The 21,500-nt window shown below is 44.8% G+C and overlaps 1 protein-coding gene across 1 annotated transcript; it reads right to left on the bottom strand.

Moving 5' to 3' along the window:
• Positions 1-1,101: 1,101 nt before the first annotated feature.
• Positions 1,102-21,497, bottom strand: AAGAB (alpha and gamma adaptin binding protein). Its single transcript, XM_061595912.1, has 10 exons — positions 21,193-21,497; positions 16,254-16,444; positions 12,985-13,081; positions 11,525-11,614; positions 10,319-10,402; positions 6,388-6,470; positions 4,974-5,067; positions 4,480-4,584; positions 3,554-3,603; positions 1,102-2,864 (listed from the first exon to the last, which is right to left on the bottom strand). The coding sequence occupies exons 1-10, from the start codon at positions 21,332-21,334 to the stop codon at positions 2,787-2,789; spliced, it is 1,014 nt and encodes a 337-aa protein (XP_061451896.1). The 5' UTR covers positions 21,335-21,497; the 3' UTR covers positions 1,102-2,786.
• Between the last annotated feature and the right edge of the window lie 3 nt (positions 21,498-21,500).

The following is a 21,500-nucleotide window of genomic DNA, read 5'->3' as shown; positions in this document are numbered from 1 at the left end:
CACTGCCATATCCCCCCATGCTTCAGACATCTCTAGAAATGGGTTCCATTGAACAAAGAAGGATTTACATTTGAGTAAGTATGCTTAGGAGCAGGCTGGCCTTCAGAGCTAGGGAAACCACCCACTGGTTGCACTACACTTTTATTTTCCTGTTCTCTACTGCAAGAACAGACTAAAACACGTAAGCTTCAGCTATAACTTCTGTTCCATGCCAGTTGATTCAGAAAGCCTGTAGGCAGGGGCTTAAGATGCATTCTGCAGCCTGTGCCATTTGTGCATGCAAAGTACAAGTGTTTCTCAACTCTTACTTATCCCATATTCACTTTAAAGAGTTACATGATAAAAGTGCTTAAACCTGGTTCACAAAAATCACTTTTTTAGAGTCGTTGAAAGCAGAAGCATGAAGGAATTAAAAAAAAGAACTTAAACTGAACCAGATTCTTAAATGGTTTGATACTCTGCCTGGAAGTGCCCTTTCTCTCGTAAGACCCCTCTGATTCAGTATTCTATTTTCTGCTGTGGTGTGATTCACACATCACTTTAACCCATAGTTGAACTGTGGTCTCAATGTGAATGCTCAATAGCATCGTGTACGCAGCATGTCAACCCTTTGCCTTGTGGTCTGTTTCTCTCCAAACAAACCATAAATTGTGATAGCCAAGGACTGTTCTTCCCTTACTGCACATGGTTTGTTTGGGGAAAACAAACCATGAGCCCAGGTTTGGAGATGATGCTAACCTAGACCACGTGCTACTGGGCAGTAGGAGTTAAACTGCCTGTGATTTCAGCAGCAGGCATCAGCATGTTGTATGTTCACATGTAACACACAGTTCAAGTATAGTTTAAAGTAAGGTGCAAATGAGGCCTTCATATCTGCATTCCTTTTGCTATGGTATCATTGCTTGTTCTCCCCCCAAGTCAGTCTACGGAAGTGGTGGGTTCTCCAGCACTGGAGCAGCTAGATAGCCACCCGTCGGGTATGCTTTCAGTTGAATTCCTGCATTGAGCAGGGGGTTGGACTTGATGGCCTCATAGGCTCCTTCCAACTGTATGATTCCATGATGTGTGGTCCAAGACCTTCAAAGAAATGCTGTACAAGGCTGTTTTTAAGCAGACTTTATTCAGCCCATTTACAGTACACAAAAACCAAAAAAAGTACAACAGGCTTTACTGTGTTTTTTCCGTTAATGCCTAGATCATGACCTATGGCAAAAATTCTCCTGCATAAGCCCCCTCCCATTGAAATGAAGCTGTACAACAGCCCTAACAGCGCTGCCTTGCCTCCTTCTGAGGAATATCCCAGCAGATTGTGGCCTTAGTTTACTTCAAAAGCACACAATGAAACCTTGTTGCTTTTACAAACTCAATTTGATGCTGTTTCTGTATCTACACCTGAATTTTAATTACTGTATTCTTTAAAACTTAAAAGTGCTTCAACTGACTGGAAATTGCTTGCACCTAGAGCAGCTGGAGGATTCCTTTCACTGCAGCAAAGGGATCCTATCTCCTGCCATTGTTTGGCCAGATAAAACACCCCTTCCAGGGGACTGTATACAGAGCTTTCTGCCCCAAAAAGCTACTCTTGAAGACAGCAATCTAGAAACTTCTCCATACATATAAGAACTCATATAGCGGCACTCTCACCCTGCTTTCTGCAAAGGGGTAAGGGTGGTGATGGGGTGAACTTCCCACTCATTCATTCACTCCAAACTGCTGCTATGACAGGGGTGGCCACTCCGTGGTTCTCCAGATGCTGCTGAACTACAGCTCCCATCAGTCTCAGCCAACACAGCTCATGGTCAGGGATGATGGGAGTTGTAGTCCAGCAGCACCTGGAGAGCCACAGTGTGGCCACCCCTGCATTATGACATGAGAGCCAGTGACAGTCAACAAATCCTAGATTTGATAGACTAGCTGGGGTCCTTAAGCCTTTTGTCGGGCGCACTCTCCTTCTCTTGCTTGCCCTTGGAGAAGCAAGATGCTCCATCATGCATTGCCTTAAGAACTGCAGAAGTAACTGCCGTCAGGTGTGTGGGTTGCAATCCTCCACACACCCTCATTCACCTTGCCCACTTACAAGGAGATAGTACTCAGCACCCATTGTCACAAGGACAAACCACTGGAATGCCAACTGGGCATATAAAAAAACTTTACAGGATTGTGCATGGCTTGTGTCCTCATGCCTGTTTACTGCTGTATATATACACGTTTGGCTGGGGCAGGAGAGTCAGGGAAAAATTTCAAACCACACCTTTTTCATGCCTACCATGACAACACTTGGGTTGATAAAAGATCCAAAATGCATTTTAGCCTCTCCAAGTACCAGTCTGTCTCAGATCTTTCCCCATCATGCACAGGTACTTCCAGAAATAACCACCACCTAACGAAGGCTTGCTAATTAGGACTGATCTTGGGCTCTCCTTTGAAATGAAGACAAATGAAAAGGGGGGGTAGGGTAAACAATACACAACAAGACAGTTACACAAAGATATCTTGCAGCTCTCTGTTTGATCTGGGTCAGGACCATGATTTTTTCAGAGATGCAACAGGAACGTATCGGCTACTTCACTGACTTGATAGCTTCCCTGTTCCCATCAACACATCCAACCAAGGAAACAAACAATGGAGCCATCTACATTTCAGTGCTTTTTAACTGAACAAGGAATAGTCTTTCTCCAGCTTCTGCATTTTATGCAAAAAACTAGGCCTTTTGCTAAAGAAAAATGGCTATGGCAGCCGACAATAGCTGCTACATAAGAAACAATCCCCATCATGACCTACAGGCCTTAGTTGTCCTCATCAGAAGACAAGCCTTCAATCTCATCTCTGTCTCCTCCAATGGCCATCCAGAAGGCTTTGGCAACCTACAAGGCAAAAAGTAACAAGCCAAGCTAAAGCCCCTGGAGATAGTCACACCTTCCTGCAGCAGCTGTGAAATCATTTCTGTCCACCGTCAATTCTCACACACACACACACACACACACACACACACACACACACACACACACACACACACACACACACACACACACACACACACACACACACACACACACACACACACACACACACACACACACACACACACACACACACACACACACACACACACACACACACACACACACACACACACACACACACACACACACACACACACACACACACACACTCACTCACTCACTCACTCACTCACTCACTCACTCACTCACTCACTCACTCACTCACTCACTCACTCACTCACTCACTCACTCACTCACTCACACACACACACACACACACACACACACACACACAACAGTTGTGAGTTCATTGTCTCCAAAGCTTAAACGTTCCAATTCTGTATGAAGATCAACCAAATTAAACAGGTTCCCATAAATTCTCCCTTTGCCAATTAGGGAAAAGGCAACGCTGCAGCACCAGAGCTCACTTTTTCCAAATGGCTGATCTAAGCAGAAAGGCTAAAGCGCTTGCAGTTCCATTTCCACTTTCAATCAAAGAGCTAGAGAAGACTGACACTTTAGAGAACTTCGAGCAATTCTGAAACGCTCACCTTTTCTGCATGCAGTTTTCTCTGTTCATGAGGCAGTGTGGCTGCCTTTTCTATAGGAATGAAAGGGAGAGAAAGGTTACCATCAGCGTTTGTCCAAAGTCTAGCTAGAGCAGAAGGATATTTCTTTAGTTGAATGGGGGGAGAGAGGAGAGAAGAGGCCAAACCCAGAGAAAAATACACAAAAAGGAAGCAAAGAAAAGAGACAGCTAGCACTCCAGCCATTCTGGATTTCATTGCGGAAGAACCAGGGACCGACCAACAATTGCTCCCAGGCTTGGGACAAAGGAAGCTGCCTGATATTAAGTCAGACCATTGGTCCATCTAGTGCCATACAGCCTATTCCAGGGATAGCCAATGTGGTGCCCTCCAGCTGTTGTGGACTACAACTCCCATCATCCTTTACCATTGGCCCTGCTGGCTGGGACTGATGGGAGTTGTAGTCCAAACTACAGGAGGAAAGCTGGTCTACACTAACTGGCAACCGCACTCCAGGGTTTCAGGCACGTTATTCACAGCTCTACCTGGAGATGCTACATGCTGGGCACATGAAGTACTGGGGAATTTACATTTCACTGGAGCCACTTGCATGTCAGTAACCCTTGCAAATCTGCATTTCCCAGCACTCCTTGGGGGACAAGGGAGAGAGGCCTTCCTTATTTCCTCTGCTACCACTACTGGAGCAGCAATGAAGAGGAGTCAGATTCTGTTGCACTATGTGTCATCACTGGGGGTAAAGCAAGTTTGGAATAAAACCAAGCTATTTTTGAGGTTTAGGGTTTTTTTAAAAAAGCTTGGCAAGAAAACAAAAAGCTGAATACAATCAATAATGAAAACTAACTCCCAGTTTAGTTTTTGGACTAGCCAAGAAGTGTTGGTCCAAATAGAAAGTCTTGTAAGAGACATCATGTGCACGAAATGGGTGGTACCTTTCATTTCCTTCAGCTTGGAGAACAGCCGTTCAAAGTTCTCTGGATCTCCCTCTCCTGTGGTGAGACTAGCAAGCTCCTGAATATCCATATCCAGCACAGGATCTACAAGAATCGCAAGAGAGAAGTGAACGTATATCTTGTAACAGTCAATCTCGTTTGGATATGTACTTGGACGTATGGAGTGCTTATATTAATATATAAATCAGGCTTGATGATTTTTTTATTGTTAATGTGCACTGATACTGTTCTTTTCCTTTTAGATGACTTTCATAGCACTGTTTGCAGAGGCCACAAGACCATTTACAATAAAAACACATAAAATCCATTAAAAACACAGTCCACTACAACACACACACAATGACAAATCACTGAATGACAATTACTAATAGCTGCAGCAATCAAGGCTCTCCACCTCCTCTGTTCTATGTGCATTAACCAAGAGAAGTTTTGCCTTGCTTGCTGTTTCCTAACAAGCAAAAGACATCTCTCACCAGCAATGGGGTCAGCTTGCAAACCATTTGCATCAGCCACATCCTCTCTTGCATTTACTGTGGACTCGGCTCTCTCCGCTGGCAAAAGATCAGGCTGGTGGAGGGGGGGGGAATGAAATTAGATACAACACGTGCATGAAGAGGAAGCATAGAGAGACCTCCAGTTTGAACTATGGAAAGCTAGTCCCTGGGCTTTCCCAGGCCACAAGTCCTGAACCAATGTATAAGGAAATTCTTTGGAAAAAACAAAAATCAAGGTATGCACACCACTAGAAACAATATACAACTATATACTGAAGTAAGAAAAAATGTCTAATGAAGGACAGAATATATCAACATGCCCAAAGTGAAGTACTTAGGCACTTTTAATAGATGGGTATGCTATAAATGGTTGCCAGTTAATAAAATATAATTAAAACATGGTACAAACATACAGAAACAATAATAGGAAGTAATAACCACAGAATATACAGAACATGAACACTAAGCAAAAAAATCCCACATCAGAAATGAATGAAAACAGGTAAAAATGCCAATAAAAACGCACACCAAGAAAACTGGATTACAACAACGGTGCCTAATAAGCACACAAAAAATAGATAAAAGTAAGAAAGGAGGCAGACGCGTTTCGACTTTGGGAAAGTCTTCCTCCGTGGCTTCTCCTTGGAACAGAATCAATTTGTGCAATTCAGTTCACTCCTGCTGCTGCTGCTGCAATGAACGTATATAAATGTTTGCAGTCCTTTTATAAGGCTTCAGAATGTGAGCCCACTGGTCACATTAGGAGTAAAATAAACCCATAAATAACATGTAAATGCAAGCAGTCAGCAAAGCGCCTAAGGACTTCACTTTGGGCATGTTGGTATGTTCTGTCCTTCATGAGACATTTTTTCTTCCGTATTTATTTGTATACAGTGTGCTCATACCTTGATTTTTGTTTTTTCTTCTTCTCATTTCCATCAAGGATCATTTTTCTTTTTCTGCTTTGTGTCTAAGGAAATTCTTCCCCAAATCCAGGCAGGACTGGCTTTACTCCACACTTAGACAACCACAAAGAGCACAGCAGGATTTGGTACTGGGCAAAGAATTCAGTCTCCATGGAATCTTGAATTTTGTGTGTGTGTGTTTGGGGGGGGGGATTTAAAGTGTAAAGAGCTAGTTAAGTTCCCAGTCCTTATGGATGTGATAAGCTTGAGCTAGCTTGAGACAATCCCTGGTGAAGTAAAACAAGGCTGGAAGGAAGATCTGTCAACTGACCTGTTTCATTTCTCCAAATAGGCGTAGACAAAGGAAGCTAATAGCTGCCACTAAGGAGACAGGGCTGTAAAGAAGGTTGACTAAACAAGGGGCTTTTCTGCAGCGGGGGGGGGGAGAGAGAAGCTTACAAAAAAGGCTTTTTAAAATTACTGTTTACTTCTGGAGCTTTGTTCTCTTCTGTCCCAATCCTGCGATTTGCGCCTGTTAAGGGAGGAAGGAAGCCGAAGCCTTGATTCACATCTGAAAAGAAGGAGCCGTTAGTTTAACACCAAAAGCTATGCCAGTTGCTAGAGGGGCGAAGAAGTTCCTTCCTGGTTCTCTTCTAAGGTGGGAAGCCGTCCAATAGGGGAGCATCAGATAATTCAGTGGGTGATCAGTTGATTGACAGAAACATCATGTGGGTAGGTTGTGGCTGTGATCAAGGGGTTGGATCAGGGATATCCAAAGGGAGAGGAATTCCTGTGCAAGAACTGTCTTGGGACACATTCACACCATACATATATTCCACTCTTATACCACTTTAAACAATCATGGCTTCCCCCAAAGAATCCTGGGAACTATAGTTTGTGAAGGGTGCTGAGAGCTGTTAGGAGGCTCCTGTTCCCTTCACAGAGCTACAATTCTCAGGGTGGTTTAACAATCACTCCCTCTTCCCAGGGGGCTCTGGGAATCGTAGCTCTGTGAAGGGAATAGGGGTCTCCTCTCAGCACCCTTCACAAACAACACTTCCTAGGATTCTTTGGGGGAAAGCCATGACTGTTTAAAGTGGAACAGATGTATGGTGTGAATGTGGCCTAGAGCTAGAAAAGAGGTTTAACTAAAGTATGCTTAAGCCACCAGCTATTGTTAAGTCTGAGGTCCTCTGCTGCAGAGCTGCCTAGGAAATAAGTGTCCCTTGTGAATGTGGTGTAGTGGTGAGTGCTGGACTATGACCTGGGAGACCAGGGTTCGAATCCCCTCACAGCCATGAAGCTCACTGGGTGACTGTGGGCCAGTCACTGCCTCTCAGCCTCAGAGAAAGGCAATGGCAAACCCCCTCTGAATACCGCTTGCCATGAAAACCCTATTGGTAGAGTTGCCATAAGTCAGGATCGACTTGAAGGCAGTCCATTTCCATGTGTGTGAATAAGGAGATCTATTCACATGAAGGACATGTTGCTTTTGAAAGTTTGGCTCTCCCAAATATGATGCCAGAGGTGGTCCTACTACAAGAGGCTACCTCGGATGGAAGATTTTTTTTTTGGGGGGGGGGGGATGACAAGTAGTTTTAATCATGAACACACCAAAACAACCCCTTCAGAAGCAACACACACACACCAGTTGCTGTGTGTTTTACTAACCTTTTGTGAACTGTAATGCCACACTCTAATGCCCTCCCACCCATGAAGTTAGGCAACAGCCTGGGATTGCAAATGAGTCCCATCTCTTAAGCGCAGGCAAATCAAAACAGGAGCCATCTCTGGGCTGACATGCAAAGCATTTATGGTTATCCTTATGCCAACAGACACAGGTGAAGGAGCCTGCACAGGTTTTTTTCTTGTGGCATCTCTGCAAAGGTTACCAGTCTGTCCCCCGTCCCCCAACGGCCAGGCCAATCTGTTTTAGCGAAGCTTACTGCCCCCCCATGTTGAAAGCTTGGGGTAGGTAACAACAGGTTAAACACAGAAATCACCCTGATAAGTGTAGCAGTCTATGTCCCACACATCCCCAAGATCAATTGCACTTAGGTATGCACGCACAAACATCAGCCATGCTAGGGAAAAAAATCTGCGTCCTCTTGTCGAGAAGGGAAATGCATCACCACCTCCTCGGGTTTGGAGTGAGAGCAGGAGGTTTTGTTGAGCAAGGCAGCTGCTAGTTCCTTTCCCTGCATGCTGCCCCAGAAATTGAAAAAGCAGCCGTGACGACATCTGGTCTCAAAACTGCTGACCTTGAAAGCCAGAGACCTGCATTTGCTCCTGAAGACTTCAGCCTAGTTTTCACTGCGATGCTGAAACTCATGACTGGGCTGGACCACTTCAGGCTGCAGATGGGGACTCTCAAGACTAACTGCAAGAAATAATTTAAAAAATCCCTTCACACAGAAAAGTGGCCCATTGGAGAAGAGGAAGCACATCAACCTTCCCTGTGCTGCCAACGCAGTTTTTTACAAGTGGTCTTTTTGTTGTTGTTCAGTTGGTGAGTTCCCATCTGCAGCCCAGATGTGAGATTCAGCATCTCAGGGAGACCCAGGCATTCCAAAACAAGCTGACTCCCAGATACAGTAGGGGCAGGGGGAACTCCTCCCTAAGTATGGCAGTTTCCCTCCAAGGTGCCTGCAGCAGGTGAAGAAAACATTTCTTTATTTAGAGAATGTTCAGCCAAACAGCTCCCAGAGCATCTACCAATCACTAAAAAATAAAAAAAACCTGCCTAAAGGATTAGTCTTAAAAAAAAAAGTCAACACAAAAGGAAAATGGGCTGGGAGGGAAGAGGAAATATTGCAAACTCAGTTACAAGTCCTCAGTTACACAAGCTTGGCTCCATGCTTTCTCGTTTTCTGTTTTTTTCTTTAAGGCCTCTGCCACAGTAGTTGCCATCCAGGCTTTACCTCTTCTAGGGCCACTTTGCTAGAAAGGAGATGCAGAGTGCTACTCCAGGAGGCCTTTGAAATGGCCCAGCTGCCAAGGAAGAGGCAAAACTCCAGTGGTCAGGGAGCTTTATATGGATCACACTGCTGCATGCAATTAACGTGGGGGGAACTCTCTCCCCAAGACACCCAGTGAAGTCCATTAGGCCATTAAACAAAAAGAAGTAAAACACAACTTTTCCAAGCAAGCCTCCCCTGAGCTAGGAGGGAGCCCACTTCCTCTGCCATTTTCTGCAGTGGTGCCACCTTGGATCTGCTGAAGTCAGATTCAGCAGCCTCTTGAGTTCTCACAATTATATATGCGATCAGGAGGAATTTCCCTCCTCCCCGCCCCCAGACATGACAACATTTGGCTCTGCTGTGGTGTGTAACGCCAGCGAGTGCAGATCAAACCAAACAAGAATCCTTGAAAGTTTTATTTCCCCACCTTGAGACCGCAAAGGGATTGGCTCTGCAGACTCCACCAGCTAAACAGATGAGCTTAGAAACTTCTGAAAGCTCATTCCGTTGTTATCACAGGGTTGTTATGAGGAAGAATAGGGAGGGGGAGAACCATGTACCTGATCCTTGGAGGAAAAATGTAAATGTGACAATAAATGAATATAAATATAAAGGAGGATGGAAGGGAATACAGAGCAAGATGATCCAAGAAGCCAACACTATTTTCAGCTGGTATCAATTTTTTCACTTCCCATCCAAAAATCATTACAGGTCCAAACTGGCGGAATTAATTGGTCAATTATCTGGCTAATCCAGGCACTTTTCACTTCTCTTCACTGCAAAGAATGTATTCAGTCCCAAGCTGCCGAAGAATCAGTCCAGCCAGGTGTCTCCTGCAACCCAAGCCATATCAGAGATCCTGTTTAAGGAGACGCGCTCCAAGCGATTGCTCTGTGATGGGATGCAAGGCAGTAAATTTGGTACTGAAGCAGAGCACCAAAGGGAGCTTCATTACTAGTTTTAGGGGCTAGAGCGACCTTGAGCCTGATGGCTTGGCTGCCAGAGCTCTGCTTGAATGAGCTTTAATTTCTCATAAGCCTCGAGTGCCAATTCTGCCACAGACAGACATAAAGAGGAGCCTGAGCAAAGCAGTGACATAGTAGAGGAAGCTACGGAGGAAGCAGAGGTAAGATGCTTGGTGGGGCAAATTGCACGGACTCCCTAAGTGCTGGCTTTTTTATAGCAAGGAGACTGCAGGTCGTCTCACTGGCCTGTTTCCCCAAGAAACGTTGGTTCGCAGTACATTGTGAACCCTGGCTTTGCAGAGAAACTGGGTCAATGTGCAGAAGAAAAATGACATTATGATACTTAGGTTGCAATCCTAGGCACTCTTCCTGGGGAGTAAACCCCACTGAATTCAGCAGGACCTACTTCTGAGTAAGCATGCTTAAAATTAATTGCTCTGTACATATGCCAGAAAGGTACATCGATTTTTAAAAGCAGACTAAAAGCAACATACCATTTTTCATCATCACATTTGACCAAACATTGGCGTTCAAGGCTTGGACGATTCGTTTCACTCCTGTAGATTCTGGAAAGTCATCTAAAGAAGGGAGGGGCAGGGAGAGGCAATGTGCTTTGTAAACAGGCTTCTTCAGAAACAGGTTAAGAAGCTGGGAAGAAGCAGTTACTGTCTCTTAATTCTGGGTGTATTAATTTAAACATGCAGGGAAGCCTAACATCAGCCTACATTATTCATTTAAATAAATGAGAACAGCACATATTTTCTTTTGTTGGGGCAGGACAGCATCATACTCTTACTTTCAATTTACACCCCAAAATTACTACCATCTGAACCTGGGGGGCAGGGGGGAAGGAAGAGAGAGTGAGATGCAAATAAAAGTTTGGAATGAAGATCAAAAATATAATGCTGAATTCTCAGCCAGCTGTTGCTGTCTCTCAAAGCTGACTTTTTCTCTAACTCAGTTTTCAAAATGGAGGCAATGCAGAAGGTTTTTTTTAAAAAACCCACCACCACCACCACCTTCTGTTTGATCACCTTTAGCATTTGGGACAACAGTTTACAGAGTAAACAAACCAAATCACGGGGGTGGATTTTCTCCAGCACTGACTCAAAAGAAGTTACAGAAATGGTGATGCTATCAAAAAGGCTGGAAACAATTTGGCTGACTCAACTTTGTTGTTAAACTGGTGAGTCACCTTGAAATCTCCCCCCCCCGACTCTCAAATCAAGTATTAGTAATTTTTAAAACTAGAAAAGAGATTATGATGTGGCATCCCATTTCATGGAGAAAGGAGATAGCTCTGTGCTAGAGCATCTGTTTGGCATGAAAAAAGTCCCAAGTTCAATCTCCCTGCATCACCTAGCTGTGAAACGCTCTTGGTCTGAAACCCCAGAGAGCCACTGCCAGTCAGTGCAGACAGTACTGAGCTAGATGGAGGGCCAGTGGCCTGACTCAAGCACTGGCAGGCAGCTGTGACATAGCAACAACACTGACGATGGCCGGCTCATAATTCTGGTGACAACAGAAGGTGCCGCTGCAGGCAGAGAAGCCGGAGAAGGCAGGTGCTCAGAAGTGAGAATCTGCAGACATCTATGCAGAAACCAAAGGAGACAGCCCACAAAGTTGACTTCATGGAAGTCACTGTCTCTCATGATTTTTTTCAGGAGGAAGAAAAATAAAGGTAAAAGGTGGTAACCTACCATCCTCGTCAGGCAGCTCCTCTGGGCTGAGCTCCACCAACTCAAAGCCGTGCTTGATGCACCATTCTTGTGCTTTCTGCCGGCTGATGCCTAAAATAAGCAGGCAGAATCTGGTTTTCCGGAAAGTAGTTACACTTCCTTGTACACTCATGTTAGAACTCTAGCACAGGGGGGAGGCGTGAGGGCTCTTATTTTTGTCGTGGAATCTGTTTGTGGGCAACTTGCTCAGCACAGAGCCCCACTATCGTCCATCTTCATGCTTGGAACTTATTTTGGCAACCATTGGCAACCAGATGGTGGATGTTCACCCTGTTCTGGATGGGGTTACACTCCCCTTGAAAGAACAGGTTCGTAGCTTGGGAGTTCTTTTCGACCCTTCCCTGTCTCTTGAGGCTCAGGTAGCCTCAGTGGCACGGAATGCTTTCTACCATCTCCGATTGGTAGCCCAGCTACGTCCCTATCTGGACAGTGACGACCTCGCCTCAGTCGTTCATGCTCTGGTAACTTCTAGATTGGGCTACTGCAATGCGCTCTATGTTGGGCTGCCCTTGAAGATAGTTCGGCAACTACAGTTAGTCCAGAATGCAGCGGCCAGATTGTTGACGCGGACCAGAAGGTCTGCTCATATAACACCTGTTTTGGCCTGTCTGCACTGGCTTCCTGTTTGTTTCCGGGCTAAATTCAAAGTGCTGGTTTTGACCTATAAAGCCTTACACGGCATGGGACCGCAATACCTGGTGGAGCACCTCTCCCAATATGAAACTACCCGTACACTGCGCTTAACATCTAAGGCCCTCCTCCGAGTACCATCCCATCGAGAAGCTCGAAGGGTGGTGACTAGAAATAGGGCCTTTTCGGTTGTGGCTCCCGAACTGTGGAATGGTCTCCCTGATGAGGTGCGCCTGGCGCCGACGCTGCTATCTTTTCGGCACCAGGTGAAAACCTTTTTATACTCCCAGGCATTTTAAAGTGTATTTTTACAGTATTTTATTACTATGTTCTATTCTGGATGTTGTTTGGTTCTCGTATTGTTTGTGTGTTTTTGTTTTTTTGAGTTATTATATTTATTGTATTTATATATTGTGCCTGCTTTTACCTTTTATGTACACCGCCCAGAGAGCCTTCGGGCTTAGGGCGGTATATAAATTAAATTAAATAAATAAATAAATTAAGGGCTAGAAACGGCAAAATGGAAGGTAGGGTTTTCAACAGTCTAATCACTGCAGCAAATTGTCTCCTTGAGTTCCACAATAGAAGAAAAGCAAGATATAGATGTCATAATAAAAGGAACTCTCATTCCAGGTCAGCATTCAGCACATTATCACAAACTGTGCAACTGCACTGATGGTTAGCAGCCTTGGCCAACACAGTGCCCTCTAGATGCTCTGGACTACAACTCCCATCGGCCCAGCTGGCCCAGCCATGCCCGCCCGTCCCAAAGCGTGGCCTCCTGGCCTTACCATTTTCAGAGACTCTGTCACAGACTAAGATCATCACTTCCGGTAGCCACTCTTCTATGAGAGGAAGCCACATAGAGATGCCATCCAGCCCAGATATCTGCAAAATGACACAGAGGTTGATGATTTCGTCTCCAGGTAACTTTTATAGTGTTACAAGTGAACGTGGATTAAGAAAGCAAAGCGAGGACTCAGAGGGGGTTGAAAGGAAAAGACAATGTGTTGAATCCAATGTCAGTCAATACTCAGAGCAGACCTGTTGAAATTGAAGGATATGACTAATTCATGCCCATTAAATTCAATGGGTCTACTCTGAGTAGAACTTAGCAGGGCACCACCCAACGGGTTTTATCCAATGCTACTCCTACTTAGACTTAATGGACCTAAGGTTTATAAACTTCAGTGGGTCTACTCCGAGTAGGAATAGCATTGGATACAACCTGTTGGGCTACCATGCCCCACCTGCACAAAGATTGCATGATGGGACTTTCCCCCCTTCTCTTCCCCTTGTGCCCTCCCTAAACCTGCTCCAGAGCGTTGAGGAAGCCTCTAGAACAGATTTAGGGGTTGCACAAGGGGAGGAGAGGGGGAGAACATTCCATTGAGCAAGGAGAAATCCTTGCGGTGGCAGAACGAGAGCCTCAGCACTATGCTGGATACCACCCATCATCTCCAGAGGAAAAGCCACCTGGAAATTCATGTAAAAAAGCAAAATACAAATACACACACTGGATCAACTCCTACTACCCAAGTAGTGCTTATCTGGTGCCCTGTTGCCGTCCAAAGGGGGGGGGAGAAGGGGGGCAGACGACTGGCATGCAAGTCAACATGCACAGGACTGGGTTGCAAGTCTAAATCCAGTTGCTCTGGTTAAACCTCTTTGCGAATCAGACTCAGAACTGCAGTGGAAGGCATATCACTTATCACTGCCGTTTGACAGGAACTCAATATGGGAAAGAGCAACTTGCTCAAGGATATATACAAAGTGGGATTCGGAACTCGCATCGAACCCTCACTAGTAAACCCTGGCTTTTGATGGGGGAAGGAAAGAGATTTGGGTCCCAAGATCACTGCCACTGCGTTTGAGAACATTCCTCAATTACTCCACACTTGATTTCCTCTCGTCCTTTAACTGCCGCTACTCAGCAACAATCAAGCATCTCCAAAGGTAATGGCTTGGCTACTTGCAGCTCCCAGGGAGGAAAGCGTGCAAGCCACGAAAAGGACACCTGCACTGTTAGCCTCAAGGATGCATGCCTGTGGCTGAGAGATGGACCTGTGCAGAAAACTGCTGCTGAGTCATGGCCCGTCTAGCTAGAAGTGCCGGTTGTGATGCAGCGACACAGTTCTGCTTAACAGCTTGGAGCCAGTTTACTTAAGGGATCGCCTTACCCCGTACGTGCTGACTCAATCACTTCAATGTGCAGGGCCTGTACTTCTACAAGTGCCGTGCAGTGTCCATCCTGTGTTGTTAAGGAGTCATGCCTTTAGTGTGGCACCACCTGCACTTTGGAACTTCCCTGCCTATCGATGTTAGACAGGCGCCATCATTGTACTCTTTTAATGGTTCGTAGATGTTTTTAGCAGATTTTTCAACCATTATTTTAATGTTATTTTTATTGCAGACGTGTTTGCTTTCCTGGGCTGCGTTGGGAAGAAGGGCGGGATATAAATTTAAGAAATAAATAAATGTGAATACTAAGTGTAGTAAGTACAGTGCAAAAGGAAGCAGCAGCAAGTGTTCCACCCACCCACTAAAATGCACATTAACTGGTGAAACTCTCTGCCACTGGAAGAGGGGCTTGTCAAGAAAGAGTCCTGTCTCTGTCAAAAAGGCAACAGAAAGACTGGCTCTAGAGCAAAATTGGAAGGGCTGCGTAGTTCACTCCCCCTCCCCCCAGCTTAAGTCTTCCTCTTGGAAAAGAGCCAGCCTCCTGGTATATGGAGAGGAGAGCATCCCTGTGTTTGGGGCCACTGGATGGCAGAAAGGTTGGTGTTTTAAGAAGCTACATAAAATAAGTATGTATTTTGTATGTAAAGTTTATTATTTAACCAAGTTGTTACAAAAATCAAAATAAAACATAATATAAGCCTCTGTAACACTGCCTAAAAGTAAACACCATGGGTTGCATTCAACTAAATCCTACTCAGAATAGATCCACTGAAATTAATGAACCTTAGTCAATCATGTTTTTAACTTCCATGAGTCTACTCTGAGAAGGACTAGCATTGAATACCACCCCAAATTCTAATATAGCCAGAGCAACTCTCACAATATCATATGTAATAAAGTTATCCCCAACTGGCAGAAGCTATGCAGGGGTAGCCAACATGGTGCCCTCCAAATTTTGCTGGACTACCACTCAGTATTTCTGACCATTGACCATGCCGGTTGGGGCTGATGGGAGTTTGGAGCCCAGTGACATCCAGAGTCCAATTAGCTACACTGACTACCCAACTGCTATACAATTTCATATAAAATAAGCAGCATTTTGCAAAATGCTTAACAATTTCTCAGGAAACTTTTCTTCTGAGAGTTTTTGGAAACCATGTAGCTTAGTTGGAATTTCCAAAACCTGGGAAGATATTGTTTTGGAAACAGAGTTACAAAGGCTTTACACCAGTTTTCATCAACTTGGTGCCCTCCAGATATGTTGTACTACAACTCCCATCAGCCCCAGCCAGCATGGCAGTTGTAATCTAAAAGATCTGCAGGGCAACTGGCAAGAGCCAATTTACACAATATAGGTGACATTAAAGCAAAACAACAGAAACAGCAGCAGCATTCAACAATTGCATCAATTTAACTCGACCAAAAATTAACCAACGTTAAAAAGGCATGTGAATATCAATGCTAGAATTATCAATGCATGTGAAGACATTTCTGAGAGCCTGGGAACAAAGCACAAATTGAAGTGCCCTTTTGCTGTTAAAAGCTCTTACTTGCCTACGTTTTGGGACAGCCAAGCTAAGTACCACCTCCACGGAACTTACCAAGTTGTTTGTCAGTTACAGCAATTGGCCAGGCAATTTTCAGTGGCAGAGAGTTGCCCATGTCAAATTTATTTTCATTATTTATGAATATATACCCCGCCTTTCTGCAAAAGTACCCGAGGCAGTTTACACAAAATTGACAACATTACAAAATAGAAGCAGAGTCTAAAAACAAGATAAAATACAGCCTAAACCAAAACAAACTAACAAGCAAAACCTAACAGCAGTTTTAAAGGATCATACAAGACAAGCAGGCACTGAAGTCCTTAAGTACTCACTGTTGTGCTGTCAAAATAAACCAAGAAGGCTTGCACTGACTCAGCAATTTCAGCTGTCACAAAGAACTTATTTGTCACCACGCAGAGATGGATGTCAGCCGAGTAGTATTTATTGTCTATCGTCCAGGGGTAAAACCAGGCTCCATCGCTTGTGGAAACATCCTCAGGAAGCTCATCTGTCCCAATGATACCTGAAAGAGGAACATACAGAGGACCTGAAGAGACGGCAATAGTGACCTCACAGTCTCTGCCCTCTCTGGGAAGCCCCACCGAGTGGGGAGAGAAAATATGTGCCTGCCCACACCTAGAGTGCACTTGCACACACTTGCCCTAACAGATGTGAGGGGAGGAACATGTTAGTGTTATTGCTAGACAGATGTCAGGTATGAGGCAGGTAAAGGCATGGCTGACATCACTTTGAAATTCATTTGCAACCCATTTGGTACCGAAATTGCTTTTAAACTGACTGCAAAGGCAAGCCCCTTTCAAGTCGCCTGCCCACCTGTCTGTCAAAATTGGCCTGTGAGGGAATAGGGGCAGGAAGGATCTGACCTGCCACCTGGATCCAGTTCCCCGCTGTGCTGTAAATAAAACCCAAGCCTCTCCAGCGTTCTCACCACCGTGTCAGTGGGCACACCAGAAGCTGCCTGACACCACATTCCATCTAGCTCAGTCACTTCCACACTGGCTGGCAGCAGCTGTCCAGGACTTCATACAGAAGCCTCTACTAGCCCTACCTGGACATGCCAGGGACTGAACCTGGGACCTTCTGCATGCAAAGCATTTTCCAAATAGTTGTGCTTTTTTTTTTTGAATGGTTGTTTTTAATTAACGTATGTTTTCCATGACTTTTTGTACACGTAAACCACCCTGGGAATTAATTAGATTTGTGAACCACTTTCCATAAAATATCTTGAGAGGATTTCACAGTAAAAACATTAGCAGTAAAAAAACAATTACACAATTTCATATACGTTATGATGTGATGAAAGGTGGTTTAAAATTTAGTAATTAATACCAATAAATAAAAGACATCACAGTTGGTGTTGGGAGATCTTCTCTAGGGAGACTATTTCAAGTAAGTCACAACACAGAACGCTCCTCAAGAGTAGAGTCTCCGGAGATGAACAAGAGGTTTGGGCAAGCAAAGGCAATCACTAAGGCAGGGATGGGAAACCTTTTTGGCTCTGCAGGCCAGATCCTGATCAGATCTAGCCTTGCGAGCCAAATTTAACTAGTTGGTAGGGGTGCCCACCTGTCAACCACGGAACGTGAAAATGATGCCAGGCGATTGGGTGCTTTGAAGTTCCAAAGTCGAGACTTCAAAGAAGCCTTGTGTGGTGCTTCGAAGTGCCAGAGATTCCACTTTACCACTCATCAGCTGATGGGCGGTAGAGCTGAAGCCTGCTTTCCTTTGCACTTTAAGGCTCTCGACTGTGCAGTGGCAGGTAATATCTGTGGGGCAGGTGGGCATAGTTTGGGGAAACAGCCTTGCGGGCCAAATGTGAACCCCTGATTGCCAAGTTTGGCCCATGAGCCTGAGGTTTCCCATCCCTCCACTAAAGAATATCAACTTTCCCCCTTCAGTTGCTAACACAGAGACAACAAAAAGTGTGTGAAGAAGAGACATGGTTGTGGCCACAGAGCTTACTGGTAGCCCACTCACTGCATGGGCTGGGTAGAGTCATGGCCCACTTCCATCCACAGCATCTTCAAAGTGGCCTTCCCATAAAAGTAGCTGTTAGTCTAACCAAAGGGAAGGGCGGCCTGATCCATCTGTGAACCATTTGTATTAAATAGCTCCAACTTTAACTTACATCCCACACACGAGTGTGCAAAGGCACCCACAAGTTTCAGGACCTTGGAATAGATGTGTTCAAGCTGTTGGGTTTCAGAAGTTTCCCTCAAAAGTAGTGTACATTTTAATGCAAACATCATAGAGCCCTCCCACTATAATGATACCTTTCTATATCTAGCCATAGAAAACATACCCATTTTAGGATACACTTTCAAGTCCACACTTGCTTTTGGCCCCCAAAAAGTCTTGCCAGAAAACTGCTACAGTGGCAAAAGTACGTGGGTTTGGAAACAACCGTGTCTCGGCAGAATAGCTCACTTTTCATTTTTGATCTTCCCAAACATTAGGAGGGCCTGTGGTTTCACATCCAAAGAGCTTTGAAAAACCAACTGACGCATTTGGCGACCACAACGCTTCAGCACGCCTCAAGGGTCAACCTCTGCAGTTTGTGTTTTCACAAAACACAAGCCAGCTTTTTGACACCTGGGCTCCTTCGGGAGGAAGGGTGGGATTTTCATGCAATAATAATTCTACTCTGCTCCAACAAAGGAGATCTGCTGCAGACACCCATCTCCCTCCACATTTGCAAAGCCAAGCACGTAGAAGGGCGGTAGATTGGGCTCCCATTTGAACCAGAGAGCTCATTCTGCACGCCAGAGTTCTGCGTAGAGCATGGGAAACCAAGAAGGTTGAACAATTGCTTCAGTCATGCATGCAGCAGCATGGTTTGCACGACATAGGAAGGCAAACTATGGCTTACCATGATTGTGAAATGCGCGGGCTCCTGGAGAGGAGCCCACAGCTGCTTTGCTCCTCTCCAGTCCTTCTTACTGCCATGTTGTGCTCAGCTAGGCCAAGGTTTGGCTTAGTGTGTTGTCCAAGCCAGGGTTTGTTGTTAAGCTCTCTCCTCACTTGCCACAAATTGTAGCCATGAAGAAACAAAAACAGAGCTTTTCTTTTGCTTTCCACAGGAAGCAGTTTGTATTCAAGGCACTTCCCCCAAATGCCTTGAATGTAAACTGCTTTTTCTGCAGAGGGGAAATACTCCAAGTTTAGGAGCATTTTCCCTTCAATGAAAACTTCAGATGGGCTCCCTTGTAACTGACATCAGATTATCAGGTTACAGGGAGCCTCTCTGAAGTGTGCTCCCAGTGACAATCAGCTGATTGGTGCTGAAAGTGCATCTTCAAAGGAGGTCGCTGTAACTGACCAGCTGATTGTCAACTACAGCAACCTCCTTTGAACTTTGACAGGTGTTAATCACCAACCTGTCAAAGTTGATCTGTGGGAGTCAGTGGGAGAGGTAAAAATTTGGCCTGTCAGCCAGATAAAGTTCCGCACCCTGACATAGACTGTCTTCTCTCACTCAGGATTGGAAGCAATGTCCACATAACAGACTATGGCTCCAGGTACGTTACAGTTGTGACATCTCTGGGCTACAGACACAACTAAACAAGAGTCATATATTCATCAACAAAGTGGTGTCAGATTCGTCCTGAGTCATCTCATTTATTCTTTTGGAGACATGACTTATGATTATAATCACATTGAAAAATACTTGGATTTTTTTTCAGCTAAGACCGCTCATATTTGGTTATATACTCTTTTCCACGTTTCTTTTTGTCATTTGCTTTGTTGCATTTCATGTATGTACTTGGTACAGTACATCAATAAATTAAAAATGACATATGGCCAAGACAGGAAGCAATCAAACAAAAGCAGAATTTCCACCTCAAGTCAATAGGTGGCTGTTGTCGTGACTACAACCCAGAATACTAAAAATGCTGTTTTTGGGATACTACTATTAGCTGTTCTAGTGAAAACCACCTCAACAAATTCCTTCTGGCCTGACTTTTGACAGTGTTCCCAGCTGGTCTTCAGCTTACCTCATAGTGTAAGCAATTGTAATTCCTTCAAATGCTTTATAAAGTGATCCCATTTATTCTCTTCTGTTTGACCAAATATGCAAACAGAGCTCCTCCTTTCTGTGTCTGGAGAGCCACCTGGTGGAGTAAACTTCAGAAAACCTCTCATACAATTTTAAGTAAATCTACAGGCTGTGTTCACATAATCAAATCTTGGCTGAAAAAACCACAATATGCAAAAGCTTTGTGCATTTACCCTCAGCTCCTTTGCACAAGGAGGAAAACAAATTAAAAACCCAGAGTTAACCACTTTCCCATTATATGTAAAACTGGGGCTGTGTTAAACAGATTTCAACAAACCAGGATTTGGAAGCCAACTTAAACCATGGCTTTTGTTCCTCAGGATTTAAAACTACTCCCATTTGCCTGCCTAACATTTGCCTTGCTTTATTGGATTCATGGGTTTTTATTGTTTTATTATAAACTACTTGGAGCATATGGTAGAAAAATGGCATTAAAATGGGATAAGCAAATAAAACAAACAAATTGAAAGCATTTTGCACAGATGGCATGCTATACAGATGACAGATATCAAAGAGGCATGTTTGAAGAGCTATGGATCAAGACAACCTTACAACGCAGAACATGGAAAGTATGGGGGGGAGGAGACGGAAGATGGTGAATTTTCATAGGAAATGGATTTCCCAATATGATAGCCTTTTCCATTGATGTGTGGACTGGTTCTGACCACCAAGTAGGATATCTGCACATACTCCGAGATACTCTTTTACTTCACGTATCTCAAGATACGAATTAAAAGGTTCAGAGCCTTGATCTCCAAGCACCTACATAACACACTTTACTGATCACTCTTGGGATAAGCAATCAGCAAATGCCTAGAGACCATTTCCTCTCTCTCTCGTTCAGCAGAAGTTATTTCCACCGCTGACACTGGGAGCAAATCCCTTTACAAAGCTTCATCTATCTGTGACAATCTGCACGTGCTCAGGGGCACTCCGATACTTCACGAATTTTAGAGGAGAAAAACTCTGGCGGTGGCAAACAGGTTCCAAACCTAACTCCACGGAGCAGACTTGCATCTTTAAGGGCGAGGGGTCTTCCTAAATATTGTGACGCGCCGCTGAGGGGTGAGAATCCCACGGGAAACGGCTCCAAAGCCGGAGGCGGAGCCAAGAGATGACGTCACAGAGCGGCAGGTTAAAAGGGAAACAAGGCAGACGGAGGGAGGGGGTGGAGAGGGCTCCCGCCGACTCACGTTTCACCAGCTCTTCCCCGAGGAAGTTGGCGGAGCAGCTCGTGATCAAGGCGCAAGGGACGGCCATGTCTCCTGCAAGTAGTGGTTCTGAAGCGGCCCTGCACTTCCCCTTCCGGTCTAGGCTCCGCCCTTTCCGGGCCATCTGGGTTGTACTATTACAGAGTCTGAGAGGGGTCGGTGACGTCGTAAAGCGTTTACGGGACAGGATTGTAGCCTTTTGTGCTGAAGAAATGAGATGTAAAATAGGAGGATGAGTGCGGGTGTTGATTGCCCTATCCAACCCTGGGGCTTATATTTTCTCCTTGCTT

Source organism: Rhineura floridana, chromosome 14, assembly GCF_030035675.1.
Source record: "Rhineura floridana isolate rRhiFlo1 chromosome 14, rRhiFlo1.hap2, whole genome shotgun sequence".
NCBI classification, from domain to species: Eukaryota; Metazoa; Chordata; class Lepidosauria; order Squamata; family Rhineuridae; genus Rhineura; species Rhineura floridana.
The sequence above is the reverse complement of the archived record's forward strand: the minus strand, read 5'-3'. Positions and strand labels throughout refer to the sequence as shown.